We start from the raw sequence: 21,131 nt of genomic DNA, 5'->3' as shown, positions 1-21,131 counted from the left end.
GTCAGAGATCTATTAAATGGAAGTTTCACAGCAGATGTTTGTTTTAAAAATTCAAGGCAGAAACAATGAGTCTTTATTGCAGCCCTAATAAACATAATGTCAACAGGCTGATCATGAATGTGTAAAGTAATACTTTTTGCCCAACACCTTTCCCAGGCAAAGGACCAGAGACAATTTATGCTGGACAAAAGCTCAATGACAATGACTGGCACACCGTTCGAGTGATCCGCCGAGGGAAACACCTGAAGCTGATGGTCGATGAGGTCACTGCAGAAGGTACAAGCATCTGCTTCTTTTAAACAGTCTATCCTTTTATTGTCAATGACAAGATAAAACTTCACATGTTAAATATTTTAAAAGTAGATTACATTGTCTGCAGGAACATACAATGAAGTTGACGCAATTTCATCCATAGTTTTATTGATATATTTATTGCAGTGTGTGATATACCTTGAGCTCAGTGTAAATCAACTGCAAAAAATGGTCCTTTAGCAGGAAGACAGGGGTGAACAAAAATTCCCACATGGGCCAGACATGTTGAAGGGCCTGTTCTTGTGCTGAGGATGTGCGAGCAATGCAGCTTCAGCAATCATTAGATTCTTTTTCAAAGGATCCTTCAAATTATCTTTCAGTTTCCTAAATCAGGTGCGAAGTTTCACTAACAGCCAGATAAATCGTGGTTTTAATAGGGCTTTGGTTTAACATCGCATCCAAAAAGACAGCAACTAACAACACTGTAGTGCTCCCTCAGTACTATACTGATGTGTCAGCATAGATTCTGGGGCTCAAGTGTCAGAGAAGGGGCTTAAAGTGACAACTTGCTGAATGAGAGACAGGAGTGCGACCCACAGACCCAAGACAGTTGTTACCTCTGACAGTCTTTCATCCCAGCTACCAAAATGATTTCTAACTATCTTTGTACCCTGCAGTTTTCACCAAAATTGAATTCATTTTTTTTCTGTAAAAGCCACCTATAAGTGTCTGCTGGATGTTAGGAATAAACATTAACGAGCTGTAGTTAGCTCTGTCTCAGGGTTCAAACCAGGTAAGAGATAATGGTAACCTCAAAGTTGAACATCTTGATGTACTGAGCCTCCACAGCCCTCTGGGGGGAGAGAATTCCAATGATTCAGCAATCTCTGAGTGAACAAATCCTCCTCATCTCAGTCCCAATTGGCCGATCTCTTCCTCTGAGACTGTGTCCCCGATTCTAAATGAACAGCCAGAGAGAATTTGAATGAGATCACCTACCATTCTTCGAAACTGCAGAGGATATATGGCTAGTTTATTTAAACTTTCCTCATAAGACTGTCCCTCCACCCCAGGCATTCGGTCTGACACAAAGATGCAAGTTTCTGAAGTCAAACCACTTGTAAACCATTAAATGTTTTAAAAACCTCAGCAGTATATAAATAGACAGCACTGCACATTCATAGCATTGATCAAATAGCACATATTCCCACTCCAAAAAGTTTAAAAACTTGACCCTGTCAGCCTTTGAAAGGTTGCCAATGGAGCTGAGATCTGTTTTCTGACATTGTTCACTACAATCTTCCAACGTTGAACGTGAAGCCATCAAGGGGAAAGCATTACATGTGCTGAACATCTCTCAGAAGTGTGGTTCTACATCTCAGAATCTCTGGTCTTAGATCAACACATTTGACGCTAATTACAACAAAGTATTCTTATTTAGGACCTCAATCAGAGGAGAGGAAAGGTTCTTCACCTTCCTTGCTCACCTTTCTAAAATCTGACAGAGTTGGACAGGATGAAATTGATTTGGGTGGAAAGCACATTTCAGTTATCTGTTCCACAGACCACAGTCTGCTCAGTTTGATTAACTTTATCCGAAGGCCAGCAAGAGTGATACTTCTGCCTTTTTTATTCTTCTGTGGGATGAAGGCACCACTAGCAAGGCCAGCTTTGTTTCCCCTCTCTAACTGACCACAAGAGTGGCTTGATAGGCCATTTCAGAGGGCAGTTAAGAGTCAGCTACATTTCTGCAAGTATGGAGTCACATGTAGGCAAGAGCAGCTGTGGACAATGGAGTTCCTTCCTTTAAAGGGATGCATTAGAGAACCAGATAACGTTTTTGCAAATCAGTAATAGCTGTCATCATTACTGAGACATATGATATTCCAAGTTCATTAATCAAACTTAAGTTTCACCAGCTGAATTGGCCGGATTTTCTTTCTAAGCAACTCACCATTCTAACTTGTCGGCATTCCTTCAATGTTGATGGTGCCAGAATCTTGGATTCCCTCTCTAATGGCATTGTTGATGTCCTCACGCCACCACCATGACTTGGAGCAGTCCCAGAAGGAAGCTCACACAGGGCAATTGAGGATGGGCAATAAGTTCAGTTCTAGCCGGTGCCACCCACATCTTGTGTATGAATGAGCGAAAAGACAGCAGGTAAGACACGGATGTGTGGGCTTTAATGGGGGCCGCGTAGAACCGGCCATACGTTATGGGAGAGCTGGATGCTGCTGAGGCAGATGGAAAGAGTGAGGGCATCCCAAAGGGGAGACATTGTACCAAGTCTGCTGATGGTTAAAATGGAAGCAAGCCACGGAGATGGTAAGGCCATCAGGTAAGAGCGGAAACTTCCTCCATATGACTGTTCACTGACCCACTTCAGACTGGCAGCTCGGAGGTAGCACAGTGGACAGAAAGCTTCTGCTTCTCCTACTTTGCCCCCACGTCACAATACAGGGCCTGTGCACCTTCCCCAAGAATGTAAGAACTAGGAAATCGTATTGCCCATTGACGTTGTTGTATTCTGGCACAGATTCCAGACCAGTCAATTAAGACAGTTACACAACTTCCGAACATTTGGTGTTCAGGTATACAGGTACTCACCTTGTCTTCATCCACTCTCACTATGTCATGGTGTATGTGTAGTCCTTCAGTTATGTGTGTGTGTGCAATGTTCAGTAACATCAGTAAACACATCCATCCAACATGTGTAAGTATGTAATGTTGTGGGCTTGCAAATAGTTAGCATTATAAATAAAGATCAAGAAATATGACTCAACAAGAACCCAAATACTTTAAAGTCCCAAACAACGGTGCTTTTTTCTCAGAGGGTTGTGAGTCTTTGGAATTCCCTTCCTCAAAAGGCAGTAGGTTGCAGAATCTTTAATTTTTTTTTGAAGACAGAAGTAGATCATTTCTTGATGACCATTGGGAGTAAATATTTTCAGGAATGTACAGTTGAGGTTATAATCGATCAGCCATGATCTTATTGAAAAGGCTCGAAGGGCCTACTCTTTTTCTTTGTTTGTATATGCGTAGCATCAAAATCTGCTGCGCCAATCAAGATAATCATGGCTGATCTTGTTTATCAATTTCAATTTCCTGCCCATTCTCCCTAGATTCTCTGGATCCCGAAAACCTGCCTCTCACAGCCTTAAGCAGTGGAGCATCTACAGTCCCCTGGGGTTCGGAATTCTAAAGATCCACAGCGCTCTGAGTGAAGTAATTTCTCCTCAGCCCAGCCCTAAATGACCGGCTCTTTGCTCTGTGACTCTGCTTCCCCCACCCCTTTGTTTTAGATTCCCCAAACAGTTGAAACAATCTGATAGCATCTGCCCTGTTAAGCACCTTCAGAACCTTGCATGTTTCAGTGAGATCACCTCTCATCCTTCTGTTACCCAGAGATCTCAAACCCAGTACTGCATGGGCTCTTGCTATCAGACTATCCCCTCTTCCAAGATCTCATTTAGTGAATCTTCACCAACTTCCAAGATTCCATTGCCGTTCTTATTTGAGGGCCAATTGCCCTTTTACGTGCCCTGACTGTCTGTCTACCTCCCAACTGTCGCTGCATGGATCCTGCCTCTGAGTCTAGAGTCGAAGAGATGAACAGCACGGCACTGGATCCTTCAGTCAAACTCGTCCATGCTGACCAGATATCCTAAATTAATCTAGTCCCATTTACCAGCATTGGACCCATATCCCTCTAAACCCTTCCTATTCATGTACCCAATCAGATGCCCTTTAAATGTTGTAATTGTACCAGCCTCCACTACTTGCTCTGGCAGCGCATTCCATACACGCACCACCCTCTGTGTGAAAATGTTGCCCCTTAGGTCCCCTCTCACTTTAAATCAATGCCCTCTAATTTTGAACTCCCTTGCCCTGGGAAAAAGACCTTGGCTTTTCACCCTATCCATGCCCCTCATGTCTTTATAAACTTCTATAAGGTCACCCCTCAGCCTCCGACGCTCCAGGGAAAATAGCCTCAGCCTATTCAGCCTCTCCCTATAGCTCAAACGCTCCAACCCCGGCAACATCCTTATAAATCTTTTCTGCATCCTTTCAAGTTTAACAACGTCTTTCCTATAGCAGGGAGACCTGGTCAGTATTCCAAAAGTGGCCTAACCAACGTCCTGTACAGCCGCAAATCCTATATTCAATGCACTGACTAATAAAGGCAAGTGTACCAAATGCCTTCTTCACTGCCCTGTCTCCCTGACACTCTGGTTTTAAGAAATTATGAACCTGCACCCCATTGGCCACACTCCGACCATTAAGTGCGTAAGTGTATAAAAAAAATTTCCTGTGGGCACTGACACATCAAGGAGCAGAGCCAGCAGGCCCCAGTCCAATTTTCCAGGACCATTCCTGACGTAATCCTCGCTTAAATCCACCTCGAGATCCTTCCGACAATCGGCATGATCTTCCAATCTTCTGCCCCTCATTTAATTCTCAACATTCCCTTGAGATGTCTGTGGCTTTCACCTCAATCTCTCCATCAGATTTAATGTTTCCACAATTCTCAGAATCCTGGCAGTAATAAGCATTCATGGTGCATTGTACAGCCCTGGCATTGGGCTGAAGATGATTAAATTTTAAATGTCTCAAAGGTGTAGAGTTAATCAGGGAGGCAATTAATTACACACTTTCCCAATCTTCTCAAATGTTTGATTAAACACAAAAAAAAACCTTTCTTCAGTTGCAGCAGAAGCAGCTGGAGCAAACTGTATCACTTCAGTCTCCACAAACTTCCACCACTGGAGAGCATCTCTCACCTTAAGGCTAGTCTCCCAATTATAAATGTTTAGCTATAATTAAATAATAATAAATGAAAGAAAGAACACACATTTATATGGCACACTTCATAGTTTCAAGACTTCACATGTTTATTTTCACAGATAATTCCAGACATTACGAGTTGTTTCACAGATAATTAAGTACTTTTTGAAGTGTTGTCAGTATCGCGATTGAGGAAGGAAGCAGCCATATAGCTCACAGCACTGGAGCTACATGACTAAATGTTTTCCACCGGCATTGGTTGAGGGATAAAAGCTGTCCAGTGTGTGAGGAGAACTCTGTGCTCTTCTTTGAGTTGTACAATGGGATGTCTTGCACATAATGAGGTGTTAAGCACTGCTGAACACTGTGGACTTCCTGAGTGCTGTGCTCCAAGTTTTGGAGTGGGTCTTGAACATCCAGCCTCCTGTCCCAAGAGAAAGGCAATAACAACTGAGCTACAGTTGATCCTTAAATCTAAGCCTCCAAATTGTGAATGTTTGTAGACTTTGCTGTCTAGGCCAGCATTTGTTGCCCATCCCTGAATGGGAGGAGGCGATGACCTAGTGGTATTATTGCTGGACTGTTAATCCAGAGACCAAGATAATGTTCTGGGGATCCGCGTTCAAATCCCACCACAGCAGATGGTGGAATTTGAATTCAATAAATATCTGGAATTAAGAGTATAATGACAACTGTGAATCCCTTGTCAATTGTTGTGAAAACCCATCTGGTTCACTAATGTCCTTTTAGGGAAGGAAATCTGCCATCCTTATCTAGTCTGGCCTACATGTGACTCCAGACTCACAGCAATGTGGTTGACTCTTAATTGCCCTCTGAGTGACACCCTCATCCCGTGAATGAATAAAGGGGAAAAAAATTGGCTTAGACAGTCAAACACATGACTGGGGGGTCTGGAGTGTCATGTAGGTCAAGTAAAGGCAAAAGCTTTCCTCCTCAAAGTTAGTGAACCAGATTGGCTTCTATAACAATTGATAATGGTTGAGTAGTCACCATTAGGTGAACATTTATTCCAGTTTTGTTTTAATTGAATCCAGATTCCTGTCATTGCCATGACAGGATTCAAACCCATGTTCCCCGAACATTAGCGGGTCACTAGACCTGATAAGTTACCTCTGTTTTCTCTCCACATTTGCTGCCAGACCTGCTGAGTTTCTCCAGAAATTTCTGTTTTTGTATATTTCAGATCTAAAGCATCCGCAGTTCCTTGTTTTGTATTAGCCCGAAGTACTGGGTAGTTAGTCTAGTGATGCTACCATTATGCCACCACCTCCTCTCAATTATCCAAGCTCAGGGACATAAGATGAAGGCTCAACTGTGCCAGTACGGCAGTCAGGAAAGAGAATCTCTCCCTGGGTCATCATGACTAGTAACCCAGCTCTATTGTGCTGTCCATCTCAATGACTCTCTGAACCTTATCCCCTCTTTTTGTGTTACTCCACACCTTCCTGTGATCTCACCAACATTTACAAAGTGACAGAAACAGGATGTGAAGAATTTGTTGGAATTAAAAATGGAACAGAAAAATCAAAATGTGCTCAGATTTTCTGGAGAGATTTTCGCCTTGGCAGTTGGACAGAACAATATGCACAGGGAACCCATATTTCTTCCCATCTACTAATAAGATGCAGAATCTGCTAGACTCCATTATTCATGTTCATTCTCCCTATTTGATGTTTCTCTGTGAAGTTCAGTCCTGAACATTATAGACACATAAACATGGGCAAATCCCTAGTGTTTGTTTTTTCTAAATGAATGATAATTACAAGTGTTCCCCAAACGCTTTCATAAACTAGTGTCATATTAATGCAGCTAAAAAAATAAATTTTAGTCATGTCAAATTAAACTAATCCTGCATCTAAGCTCACTGTGATCAATATAACACAACTCAACAAGTCACTTTTAATCAGGATTTCATTCACTGGAATTTCTACTTTCTTGGGAAGATGAAAAGTATTTGGTGCAGTTTGAAGACTTCATTGATTTTCCTATTTGATCCTCTTGTCGTGGTGCTTGCTTTCTGTGTAGTCATTGCTGGGATTAGCCAGCAGATGGCATTTGGGCACTGCCAAGAGCTTGGATTGCAACTCAGCGACAGCCAAACATGATTCTGAGCTCTGTGGTTAATGCTTTACAACATGGGAAGATCATTGAGACAACAGCGTTGAGGATCAGGACAAGCTTAATCACACTCAGCAGCATTTTAGACTTCAGAGTTAATTGGAACCTACACCCAAATAAATATAAAGCACCAAGCTCATGTTCAACCTGGAAAGGAGTGGGGGCTGGTTGGAGGCAGGATCAGAAACTGGAATAAAATGAACAGCTTTCATGTTTGCAATGCAACCCTGTTCTCTGCCGTTCAGAGGATAAGTAAAACCTTACTTTTAAATCATCAAAAGGTACCTTTCCTGTACATCTCCTCCTATGCCTGATTCACAGAACCTTTGGGCTTCCATGACTCCATCTTTATGCCTTCTTCCATTGATGTGCGTGGACAAATTAACTCTTCCTTTGTCTTTGATGTTTTCCTTTCGTGCCAGATGCTTCTTTTTCCAACTGGTGGTGACTCTGAGTAAAACCAACTCCCATCCAAGAGTTGAGTAATGTGAGGAAGCTCTAACAATAACAATGTAAGACATAGGCCATTCATCCCATTGAGCCTGCTCCAGCATTCAATGAGATTACAGTCGATCTGATAATCCTTAACTCCTTGGACTTGCCTTTTCCCCATTACCCTCGATTCCCGTACTGATTAAAAATCTATCTATTTGGCCTTATATAATCTCAGTGACCCCAACTCAACAGCACTCTGAAGTAAGCAATTCCACAGATTCACGACCCTCTGAGAGAAGAAATTTCTCCTCATGTCTGTCTTAAAGGTATGACCTCTTACTCTGAGATTATGTCCTTTGGTCCTCAACTCTCTCGTAAGGGGAAACAAGCTCTCCACATCTACCCTGTCAGGCACCCTAAGAACCTTTTCAATAAGATTTTACCTCATTCTTCGAAACTTCAATGAGAACAGGCCCAACCTATTCAAAGCTCTCATCATAAGAAGATCTCTCTGCATATGGAATCAGCCCAATGAATCTTCCCTGGACTGCTTCCAATGCACGCATATCTTTCCTGAGATTAGGGGACCAAAACTGCTAACAGTATTCCAGCTGTGGTCTGACTGGTATCTTGTATAGTTCTAGCCAAACCTCCCTCCTCTTCTACCCCCTTTCCTTCGAAATAAAGGCTAACATTTCATTTGCCTTCCCTATTACACGCTGAACTTGGATACTAGTTTTTCTTGTGATCCTTGCACAAGGACGCCCAAATCCTTCTATTCTGTAACTTTCTTCAGTCTCTTTTCCCTATTTAAAAAAAGGTTCAGCTCACCAATTCTTTCTGCCAAAATTCATAACCTCACGTTTTCCCACATTATATTCCATTGGCCAAGCTTCACTCACTTACTTACGCTGTCTACATCTCTTCATAGATTCTTTCTGTCATCCCCACCAGCTGCCTTCCCACCTATTTTTGTGTCATCAAACCGGCTTTTGTCAAGAATCATTCGTATGTTTTGTAAATTAATTCTGGTCACAGCACTGATCACTGTGATCCTAGGTTACCATCCTGAAAATGCTCCCTTTATCCCAACTCTCTGTGTTCTAATAGTTAGCCAACCCTCCATTCATGCAAATATAATATCTACAACACTACAGACTCTTTACATAAGTAGCCTTGTATGCGGTATCAAATGCCTTTAGGAAATCAAAATATATTACATCTACTGATTCCCCTTTATCTATCCTGCTTGTTACCTCTTTTAAGAACGCTAATAACATTGTTAGGAGGCATGAGTTTTCCTTCATGAAGTCATGCTGACACTGCTTGAAGGTCTCATGTATTTCTTCATGCTGTGCTATTGTATCCTTTATAATAGACTTCAGCATTTTCCAATGACAGGCCTTAAACAAATGAGCCTTTGGCTACTTTACTTTTAATCACCCTTTACTTTTCAAATAAAGGTGTTAAATTGGCAGTTTTCCAGTTCTCTGCGACTTTTCAAAAAATAAAGATGCTGGAAAGATCACTACTAGTCCATCCACTGTCTCTGTAGCTATTTCTTTAAATTCCAAGGATGCAACCCATTCGGTCTATGGGAGCTCTCTGTTTTTAGCCCTATTAGTTTGCCTAGTACTTTTTCTCTTATTGGTTTATTGTATTTATTTCCTCACCCGCCCCACTCCTTTGGCTCCTTTGTTATCGAGTATTTTTGGGATGCTATTACTGTCCTCTACTATGAAAACGTATGCAAAGTACTTATCCAGCAACTCTGCTGTTTCCTGGCTACCCAGTATTACTTCTCCAGCCTCATTCTCCAAGTCCACTTTAGCTTCTTTCTTTCTTTTTATATCTTTAAAGAAACACTTACTGTTTGTTTTTCCCTCATATTTTGTTCTTTACCCCTCCTTTTGGTCCATCCTTTGTTGGTTTTTAAAACTTTCCCAATCCTCTGGCCAATAATCTTTGCCATATTGTATCTTTTTCTTTCAATTTGATACTATTGTTCACTTCCTTGGTTAACCATAGTCGATTTATTCCCCTTTCCAGAATCCTTCTTACCCTCTTATACTCCAGTAGTCCTGATCACGTTACAAGGAAAAGATGGTAGTTGACCCATCTCTGATTTCTTGTTCCAAATTCTTCTTTGATCTCCATTGGAACATACCTTGCCCACTTATTTTATTGGTTGCATTTACTCTTCCATTAGCTGATTTGTTTCTCTCTGGTCCTTCTCAGTCCTAGATCTTTGTCTTATGTGTGTTCCCTTCTTGCTGTGTTGAATGCATCATCTCTTATTCCCTCTCTTTACCAAGACTCCAAAATTACAATATCTCTTATCTCCCTCATTTCTCTGTTCTAAGAGTCAATGGCTTTGTTAATATGCAGGTTACCTTCGATTGTTTTTACAAAGTTCGTTTAAAGTAAGTTTCTTCTTCCAAAAGAAGACGAAAAGAATACTTGATCTTTAACTTCCAAAAATAATTACAACATTGATCTTTGACAATGCATTCCATTTCTGTAAAGTGAAGGTAAAATCACCATTGTCCCAGAGGACCACAAGGCTGCTGTCTCATTCCGGAGGATCACAATGAAGGCCCCACCATCTCAGCCTTTCCCCTTGCCTGAGATGTGGTGAGCCTGAAGAAGCATTGTATCATATCTTTGGAAAATCTCTAACACCTCACCGATTTTGAAGAGCAATGTTGTTTGGTAACTTCCTGAATTGCTCTGCCTTACCAATAAATTCAATTTACCTCTGTACTTGCTGTTATAATCTGGAACTGAATCTGTACAGAGGATTACAGTGCAGATATATAAAGGTAAAGTGACCACAGTCTACCGGACCATAGGGCTGCCCTCTCATTAGAGAGAGAGAGATGACAAGGTGCAGGGCTGGATGAACACAGCAGGCCAAGCAGCATCATAGGAGCAGAGAGGCTGACGTTTCGGGCCTAGACCCTTCATCAGAGAGAGAGAGATGACTGGTTGTAGTTTAACTTGAGGGTCACAATGTCTCAGGCGAGGGAAATGGTTGAGAAGGAGAGTCCTTTATGATAATCTCAGATATATAGTGAAAGATATGCAACATTTTTAAGTTTTATTCTGAAATATGTGTGAAGAAATGTCACATACACTTCTCATTACAATTGCTTCATGGAAACTTGCAATTGTTACCAAAGCTACAAGTCTTCAGAAGCTGGTCATTTCATCTTTCATTCCTCTCTTGATGCTGCAACCCTCCATATTTCCAACATAAGTCCAGTCAACAATTTGTTTCAAGAACATCAGACCCCAAACTAAACCTTGTCTAACCACAACATTTCCAGAACTGTACAAAAAAAAACCCGCAAGAACTGCAGATGCTGGCAATCAGAAACAGAAACAGAAACAGAACTTGTTGGAAAAAAATACTCAGCAGGTTTGCAGCAGCTATAGAGAGAAAGCAGAGTTAATGTTGCGGCTACAGCGATTCTTCTTCAGAATGGCTTTCTGTCCATCGATGTTGCCAGACCTGCTGAGTTTTTTTTCCAGCAATTTCTGTTTCTAATTCAGCACTGTAATCTTGTAGGATTTCATGATAACAATCGGAAACTGGATGTAAACTGTTTGACCCTTCCGTTACCTGGATTAGCAGCATAGTTGTGGTGACATAGCACAGGTTATGGTCAGGTAATTGAACCAAGAAACATGGTGATCTCTGAAGTGCATTTGCAGTCCACCAGTGTTGCTCAAAGTGAAAATTACATGGAAATTTTGCACTAGCACTCAAGTTCGGAGTGTAAATTAATTGTGAAGCTCAGCGGTGACATAGGTCTATAAAGATAAGGAAGAATTCCCTCCTCTGTGGAGCATCTCAGTTGCAATGCCGTTGTGTTTTTTTTGTTGCATTGGCAGTTTTCCAATTCCATGGGACTTTTCCAGAATGTAAGGATTCCTGGAAGATTATGATCAGAGCATCCGCTGTCTCTGTAGCTATCTCTTTAAACTCCAAGGATACAACCTGTCGAATGTAAGGAAATTCTCAGACCTCCCAAGGAGCAATTACAATATCAACTGATTCTACAGTTGTGCAGTAAACATACCCTTGGGCTTGGTACCACTCTAAATAATGCATTGAGTGACTTTTTGTTAATGATTAATTTTGATTTTGAAGTACCAGGCTGCAGTTTGCGTTAGCAGGACACAGACTTGATTTCGGATTACTTTCATGAAGTCAGTGGGTGAGTAGGAACTAAGCAGACAGTGAAGAAGGTTTCCCAAGATTACAAAGGGATCTTGATCAAATGGGTCAATGGAGTGAAAAATGGTAGATGGAGTTCCATCTGAATAAATGTGAGGTATTGCATTTTGGTACAACAAACAAGGGTACAGCTTATGCAATTAATGGAAGGGCCTTGGGTAGTGTTGTAGAACAGAGGAACCAAAGGATACATAATTCTTTGAAGTTTGCATCACATATAGACAGGATGGTTAAAAAGACATTTGGCACGCTTGCCTTCATTGCCTAGTCCTTTGAGTATAGGAGTTGGGAAGTCATGTTGAGGTTGTATAGGACATTGATGAGGCCACTTCTGGAATTTTGTGTCATGTTCTGGTTGACCAGTGATAGGAAGGATATTATCAAGCTGGAGAGTGGTTCAGAAGAAATTTGCCAGGATATTGCTGGGTATGGAAGGTTTGAGTTATAAAGAAAGGCTGGATAGGCCTGGACTTTTTTCACTGGAGCGAAAGAGGTTGAGAGGTGACTTTATGGAAGTTTATAAAATAATGAGGGATAGAGTTAATGGTAGTTGTCTTTGACCTAGGATGGGAGATTTCAAGACTAGGGGACACATTTTTAAGGTGACAGGTGAGAGATTTAAAAAAGACACGAGGAGCAGGTTTTTTACACAGAGGGTGGTTCACATGTGGAATGAACTTCCTGAAGAAGTGGTGGATGAGGGTACAATTACAACGTTTAGAAGACATTTAGATAAGTACATGAATAGTAAAGGGTTTTGGAGGTTTATGGGCCAGGAGCATGCAGGTGGGACTAGTTTAGTTTGAGATTATATTCAGCATGGACTAGTTGGACCGAAGGGTCTGTTTCCATGCTGTATGACTCCATGACTCTGAGTAGAGTGATGCATTAGAGAGCAAGTCCATGGGATCTAATGGCATGTGTTGGTCCCAGACTATAAATCTCAGCACAGTAATTAAGGAAGATTAATGGTTCACACAGTTGCAAGATGCCCTGAGTAAGTGATTGAAGCACTCTATTGGGCATATTGCTGTATTGGTTATGTTATTGAACGAGTAATCTTGAGGCCAGGTTCAATCCCAACATGCTCATTGAAGCATGAACATTCAGTTCAAAACATTTTTGTCATACATTCAGGGGATGTATGCATTCCTGGCTGGCCCAGCATTTGTTACCCATCCCTCGTTATCCTTGAGAAGGTGGTGATTGCCTGTCTCCTTGAATTACTGCAATCCATTTTTTGTAGGTACTCCCACATTGCCTTAAGGGAGGGAGTTCCATTGTTTTGACCCAGCGACGGTGAACAAGAACAGCGATATAGATTGAAGTCAGAATGGTGAGTGGCTTGGAGGGGAACTTGCAGGTAATAGAGTTCCCACGTATCTGCTGCCCTTGTACTTTTAGATGGAAGTGCTCATGCGTTTGGAAAGTGCTGTCTGAGGAACCTTGGAGAATTGCTGATGAAAATCTGGAATGAAAAGTCGATATCACGAATCATGAACATGAGACTATGGAAATATTGTAAAAAAAACCCAAATCATTCACTAATGACATTTAGAGAAGGAAATCAGCTGCCTGTACCCAATGTGACTCATCTGTGACTCAGAAACAACAACAATACTATTCATTTTTCACTGCCTAACAATTAGCCTAACCACAGTTATTATCTCTATCTTCTTAAGGGCAATTGGGGGTAGATAATGAATGTTGGTTTTGCCATCAAAGTCCACCTATGCCCTGTCAATGAATAAATGGAAAATAAACAAAACTTTATTAGGGCAACGTAATAGAAGGTTTACTGTGTATCTTGTTCGTGCTGAACTTGGCCCTGTTTCACCCCTTTTTCTGTTCATGGGATATGACCATCATTGGCTGGGCCAACATTTATTGCCCATCCCTGAGCACCCTGGAGAAGATGGTGGTGAGCTGCTTTCTTGCAACACTGCAGCCCTTGTGGCATAGATCATCCACAGCGCTGTTAGGAAACGAGTTCCAGAATGGTGACCTAACAGCGTTGAAGGAACAGCGATGTATTTCCAAATCCGAATGGTTAGTGGCTTGGAGGGGATCTTGCAGGGGGTAGTGTACCCATGTATCTGCTGCTAGCCCTTCCTGATGAAGGGAAGGAAACTGCCATCCTTACCTGTGCTGGTCTATGTCTGACTCCATACCCATGGCCGTGTGATTAACTCTTAACTACCCTCTGGGCAATTAGGGATAAGCAATGAATGCTGGCCTAGCCAACAACATTGACATTCTATGAATGAATGAATTTGAAACATGTGGCAGTTTCGGAAGGTATGGTAAAAAGGAGGAAGCTGATGTTGAATTGGCGCATGCAGTGCCTACAAAGTGTTTGGGGGAAGCAGGGGTTGGAATATGAGCTGTGACTTTGTACTTTCATTTGGTGATTTTAGGTCAAATGCTGGGTGACCACACACGGCTGGAATTTCACAATATCGAGACTGGGATCATGACGGAACGGCGCTTCATCTCTGTTGCGCCATCCAGCTTCATCGGGCACCTGCAGAGCTTGATGTTTAATGGAATGATGTACATAGATCTGTGCAAAAACGGGGACATTGAATACTGCGAAATAAATGCCAGGTTCGGCATGAGGTCCATTATTGCCGATCCCGTCACTTTCAAAACCAAGAACAGCTATTTGACCTTGGCGACTCTGCAGGCGTACACATCCATGCATCTCTTCTTCCAGTTCAAGACCACATCTCCTGATGGATTCATTCTCTTCAACAGCGGAGATGGCAATGACTTCATTGCTGTGGAATTAGTTAAAGGGTAAGGGAGACTTTTTTTTGGATCATTTGATGGCTTGGCTACTCTTCTGTTGGTCCATAGCTCATACAAATACACGAATCAGGACCAGGGGCAGTCCATTTCTCCCCTCAAGCCTGCTTGGCCATTCATCAAGATCATGGCTGCTCTGATTGTAGTCCCAGCTCCTTATTTCTACCGACCTATGATAATATTTGACTCCCTTGTTGGTCAAGAAGCTATCTATTTCTCCCTTTAGAAATATTCAATGATTTTGCCTCAAATGTCTGTGGAGAAGAGTGGTCCAAAGAGATTTTCCTCTTTTTCCAGGGGGAATAAAAAAGTTTCCTCAACTCCATCTGAAATGAAAGACACCTGATTTTTAAACAGTGTCTTCTACTTCTGGTCTCTCCCAAAGCGGAAAACATCCTGTCAGTATTTATTTATTATCCATCCCTAATTGCCCCTGAGAAGGTGATGGGTAAGCCATGGTTAAAAAAAAAAATCCCACATGGGGTTTGGATGGGGGCTTGGTTTTGGAAAGTTGATGTAGACTTTCTGCATTGTAGGGATACTAAGATACTGGCCTTTGCCAGGATTTCCTGTGATTGTTGATGCCAGTCCATCATTAAAGATCAGCCATACACCTGGCCAAATGTTGGCATTCCGCAGCTGCGCTGCACAGCCCCTGCCAATTACTCCAGATGTGTTGGACAGAGGCACCACACTTTGCCAACACAGACCTGAAGATCCTGGTAGATGTGGGGAGGGGTCATGCACAGCCACTGCCCACCGAGGTGCGCCCTGAGATGTTGGTGTCTGAGATAGAGGTCTGGAGGAGCAAGTCAGGGTGGGGGGGGGGGGTGCAATGGTTACCACTCTGACCCTCATGGTGGGAATGGTCACTGTCTCGTTTCTATCCAGCATGTGGGAAAATGTGAAACTGTATCAATGAGGCAAGGTTACATAATTACAAGGATGTTAGCGCATGTAAATAGTCCTCTCGCCGCTCACGAGTGAGAATCTTGTCTCGCCTTTGACAGTTGGTTGGGAAACAGAATGTTTTGCTCCCGACCTGAGGGATCTCCTCACTGCTGAGCGCTCACAATTCTACCGACTTTCTTGTAGTTGCCCATGTTGCTCAAGTTCCATCCTATGTTTGAATGAATTCACTGTGAATTGTGACATAATGAGGAAGTGTACAAATACAAGTGCTTTCTTTGGAACTCTGCAGTGTTAAAGCTGCGGGATACCTGGACCCTATAAGGAAAGACAATGCTTTTGAAAGGGGAAGTAAATGCATGAGTGCTTTCTTGAAAAGTTGAATTGAAATTAAACATTGAGTCTTTGCTAATTGCTCAAACAATTTTTCTATTTCTTAAGTTTGGTATTAATATGAAAAAGTTTTTTTTTTATTAAGCAGTGTACTGTTTTATTGTAATTCTAACTTGAAGTTGCAATTTACGATACGTACTGTTACTATTCTTAATGCATGCTAGTTGGTATCCTTTGTTCCCCAGTCCATTCTCCAGAACGCTTTACACTGCATCTTCAAGATATATGTGACAATAAATAAATCATTCATTCAGAACTTCTTTTTTTAACTTGGCAAACCTTTCTCCTTCTGCAGGTACATCCACTATGTGTTTGACCTGGGAAATGGGCCAAATGTTATCAAAGGGAACTCTAAAAAGTCCCTGAGTGACAATCAGTGGCACAATGTAGTCATTACTCGGGATAACAGCAACACGCACACTCTCAAGGTGGATGCTCGATCTGTCACTCAGGTTATCAACGGTGCCAAAAACCTGGACCTGAAAGGTAATCTTCTTACCCTGCTCCCTCCACTCCCCAAAAATAACCCCAATTCAGTCAGTATGGCTGCAAAATGAATTCAGTTATAGAATCATAGAATCCCTACAGTGTGGAAAGAGGCCCTTTGGCCTAACAAGTCCACACTGACCCTCAGAGCACCCATCCAAACCCATCACCTTATAACCCGCCTAATGTACAAATCCCTGAACACTATGGCAATTTATTATGACCAACCCACCCAACTTGCACATCTTTGGACTGTGGGAGGAAACCAGAGCACCCAAAGGAAAATCACACAGACACAGGGAGAATGTGCAAACTCCACACAGACAGTTGCCCAAGGCTGGAATTGAACACGGGTCCTTGACACTGTGATCGCAGCATATGCCCATATTCAGAAAGCAAATTTGAACAACCACACCTTATCTTCTGCCTGGGCACCCTACAGCCCGGGAGGACTCAATATTGAGTTCTCTAATTTAAAATAAACTTCCCACCCATCCCCCTCTCCCATTCCGGCCCCACCTCCTCCCTTCCATTCCCCCTTCTGACGCCCCCCCCTCCAGCCACCAACTGGATTCATCCCTCCCATCGACCAATCAGGTTGTACCTACTACCGGTGTCCACCTGTCACCACCATTCCGCTACCCCACTCCCCCACCCCTTTATGTGAAACCCCTCCCTATTCCCACATCCAGTCCTGAAGAAGGCTAATACCCGAAACATTGACTGCTCCTTTCCTCCAGATGCTGCCTGGACTGCTGTGTTCCTCCAGCCTCCTGTTTGTCTGCCCATATTTCTGATTGGAGAGCACTTAACTTCACTGACAAACCCAAGGCTGTTGATAAGCCATCAGCACAAAGAGATTGCAATTCTCACAGTTGCTGTGGTCATTGTTTAGACCAACACTGTTCACAGCAACAAGGAAAGCTATTCCGAGCTGTGCTGGTGTGGGCACTGGGGAATCCTGGGTGTTTTACACCATGTAACTGTCAAGTATGTTGTGGATTGACTCCCTGAGATGAAGTTGCGGTCAATAGTTCAGCAAGTTCCCAGGTTGGATCCCAGGAAGTATAGGAGTTGTTAACCTCTGCTGGTGACCCCAGAACATCTGGTCAGAGTCGACTGAACTGACCAGATTCCACTGTCGAGTTGCATCTTTTTGGGGTTTATAGACGTCTGAATAAAACGAGATGTTCTCACCTCCAAAATTGTACCTGTTTCCTTTGTGTATATGTATGTAAAATGAAAATCACATTTGGCGCCACGTGGAAAAATGCACAAGCATGTATTAGGCCCTAGAATTTTTTTGACACTGTGGAAAGGTCCCTCTGGGTTCAAAGTCCCATCATCCCCAGAGGTGTGTGATAACATCTCTGAACAGGTTGATTTTTAAAACAATTCCTGTATCAGCCCTTGACCAGAAGAGAGAAACTGAGCAGTATGATGGTGGGAGTGTAGGCTTCAATGTTCCAATTGTTCTGCATTTGATTATGGGTGTCTGTTTGCAAGTGGATGCTCACTGAGCATAATTAATGAATCCTGGTATAATGATTCAGAAAGAAAGGTAGCAAGGTTATGAAGTGTGGAGCAGACATTTCAAAGCAATGTGAATTAAACCTGTGACAAGGACTGAAACTAGTGCATAGATTGCAACAACAGGGACCATCTAGTTCAACTGGTGATGGCCTAGTGGTATTATCACAAGACTTTTAATCCAGAAACTCAGCTAATGTTCTGATGACACAGCCTCAAATCATGGCAGAGGGTGGAGTTTGAATTCAGTAAAAAAAAAATCTGGAATTAAGAATGCACTGATGACCATGAAACCACTGTCGATTGTTGGAAGAAACCATCTGGCTCACTAATGTCCTCCAGAGAAGGAAATTTACCATCCTCAACTCATCTGGCCTACATGTAACTCCAGACCCACAGCAATGTGGTTGACTTTCAATTGCCTGTTGAAATGGCCCAGCAAGCCATGCAGTTGTATCAATTGTAACAAAATCTCAGAGAAATGGACAGACCACCCAGTATCAACCCAGGCACCGGAAAGGACAATGGCAGAAACAGCCCTGTTAATCCTGCAAAGTCCTCCTCACTAACATCTGGAGTGTCATGCTAAAATTGAGAGAGCTGTTTCACAGGCTAGTCAAGCAACAGTCTGACACAGTCGCACTCATGGAATCGTACATAACAATGTCCTGACAGCAGCATTGTGCACTATCTACAGGATGCACTGTAGAAATTCACCAAAAGATCCTCACACAGCACCTACCAAACCCATGACTTCTTCCATGTAGAAGGTCAAGGACAGCAGATACATGGGAATGCCACCACCTTCAAGTTCATTTCCAAGTCACTCACCATGCTGACTTGGAAATGTATCACTGTTCCTACATTGTCACTGGGTCAAAATCCTGGAATTCCCTTGCTAATGGCATTGTGGGTCAACTCACAGCTGGTGGACTGTAGTGGTTCAAAAAGACAGCTCATCACCACCGTCTAAATGACAACTAGAGATGGGCAATAAATGCTGGCCAGCCATTAAAGCACACATCCCACAAATGAATGAAAAAAGCTGGTGTATAACATGCTGAATGGGACAAAATAGAAGGAGGCAGAGAGACAGAAACAACTGGGACTTATATCTTGCTCCTGCTATAAGAAGCATCACAAAGTACATTCTCGGTGAACCCAAATGAATGGCTGTGGTGTTGGGAGTAGGGGTGATGTGGTGGAATAAGTGGTGATTAAGGAGAATTTATCCCAGCAGCCGTAAAGGGTAGCTCCCCGATATCAGGTTAGCACAACTTGTGACTGTTCCTTGACTTGACTTCAAACAGGCAGCAAGGCAGAGTGCTATCAGAATGGGTAGCAGCTGACATCAGATTTGTATGTCATGTCATCAAGAAGCGGCAAGCAGACGAGGAAGTGCAGTGCATTATGGATAGATCCTCAGGAGGATGTCTGAAGGTAGTAAAGCAGGGAAGCAAAGAAGGAGTGCTGCCTTGACACAGTTTTGCCTCCCTTATTCTAGTCCTCCCAGCATTGGCAGCTGTGGTTTCAGCTATCCAATTTGGAATTTTTTTCCCTAAACCTCTCTACTCCTTGAGCAACTCTAATATGCCTTAACACCCTCCTTAAAACCTACCTTTTCATAAAGATCTTAAGGCATAAGAGCAGAATTAGGTCACTTAGCCCATTGAGTCCGCTCCACCATTCAATCATGGCCCGAAAATGCTCACAACATTTCAAATTCCAACCAAGCTTTGATTTCCCCCACATAACCTCAAGTGTCTTCTTTTGTGGCTCAGTGTCAACTTGTATTTCCTAATCCTCCAGTGACATGCGTTGATAATTTATTGGATTAAGAGTCCAAAATGTTGTTATTGCTGGAGTTGGAGTTTTCCTATATTACAGTCGGATTTCGGTTCAAGCCCCCATTCTAGACCTTAGATTATTTACCTCTGGACCACCACTTTCGGCAAGACCTCCAGGCCCCTGCCTATAATGTGAGACACCAAGTTATTCTTGTTGGCTATGTCCTGGGCAAATGTCACCAACTGTGTACGGCAGCTCTGGATGCACACTGAGCTTTTAAAGAGGGCAGCGATACCGGGGATGCCAGCTGATTCTGGGATATCCCACCAGTGGTAGAATGGGGCTAGAGTCTGACCAGGTGAGTACCATTGGGAATGGGGTGCAGCGAGGGAACTCACTAGACCTCATGGAGAGAAACCCTCTGTGAAACACGTCAAAACTAACTCTTGGCCAAAACGTAAGCTGGTTTCAGCCCAAAGGTGATCTGTCACATGGAATGTTCAAACACATGGCCCCTCACTCCAAAGTACATCAATCCCCAAATATTAAAACATCACGAGAATGTACAAAACAAGAACTGAGCAGGCTACATTGCCCCTTCACTCTCCATTGAAACTGAATGATAATCTACACTTCCTCACTCGGCTTAATCAACCCATCTTTTTGCTCATCATTGTGTGCTGCGTTTCTGAGGTGTCGACTGGATGATGTGACGAGAAACAGAAGGTTCGAAGGCAATCAAATCACACCGTGAGATGGCAGTCACATACCTGGACTAGACAGGTCTGTGGTACTGCCCATGTTATTAATGACTGACCATTGTCAAGAGCAGAAGGAAGCTTCGGCTTATCCACTTTTGGGTTCACAGAACTGCACAAGCCAATATAACAAATGGGTGGACTTGCTCCAACCAGACCTCCAGCAAGGCCACTGTCCTAAATGAACAAACTGCACAGCTTTTTGCCCACTTAACCCCAAGCAACTTGATGGGCTCAGGTACACGCTGTCCTTGGCAGTTCCCATCCATCAATATCTCTGTGATCTTGTGTAAATTGGAGAGATTACTTATTCTACCTTCGATAGCATGCTAGCCCATGTGAATTTTACAGCCTTTCTTTCCACCACTGATGATTATGAATGCTAAGCACTGGTCAAAAAAAAAAATAAACATGCATAGACACCTTTGAGATAGCAAGAACCGCAGATGCTGGAGTCAGAGATAACAGTGTGGAGCTGGAGGAACACAGCAGGCCAGGCAGCATCAGAAGAGCAGGAAAGCTGACGTTTCGGGTCGGGACCCTTCTTCAGAATTGAGGGTCCCGACTCAAAATGTCAACTTTCCTGCTCCTCTGATGCTGCC

General features: G+C 42.8%; 1 protein-coding gene across 1 annotated transcript in view; it reads left to right on the top strand.

The window, feature by feature from the left end:
• Nucleotides 1–21,131, top strand: part of nrxn3a (neurexin 3a) — a 1,856,693-nt gene that overhangs the window by 828,950 nt on the left and 1,006,612 nt on the right. Inside the window, 4 exon segments of the mRNA XM_048600025.1 lie at nucleotides 157–276; nucleotides 14,275–14,656; nucleotides 16,263–16,507; nucleotides 17,497–17,503. Of these exon segments, the coding sequence (XP_048455982.1) occupies nucleotides 157–276; nucleotides 14,275–14,656; nucleotides 16,263–16,507; nucleotides 17,497–17,503 (754 nt within the window).

The sequence above is a fragment of the Rhincodon typus genome, chromosome 8 (assembly GCF_021869965.1).
Source record: "Rhincodon typus isolate 14 chromosome 8, sRhiTyp1.1, whole genome shotgun sequence".
Taxonomy (NCBI): domain Eukaryota; kingdom Metazoa; phylum Chordata; class Chondrichthyes; order Orectolobiformes; family Rhincodontidae; genus Rhincodon; species Rhincodon typus.
Note: the sequence above shows the minus strand (reverse complement) of the source record. Positions and strands in the feature narration are given on the sequence as shown.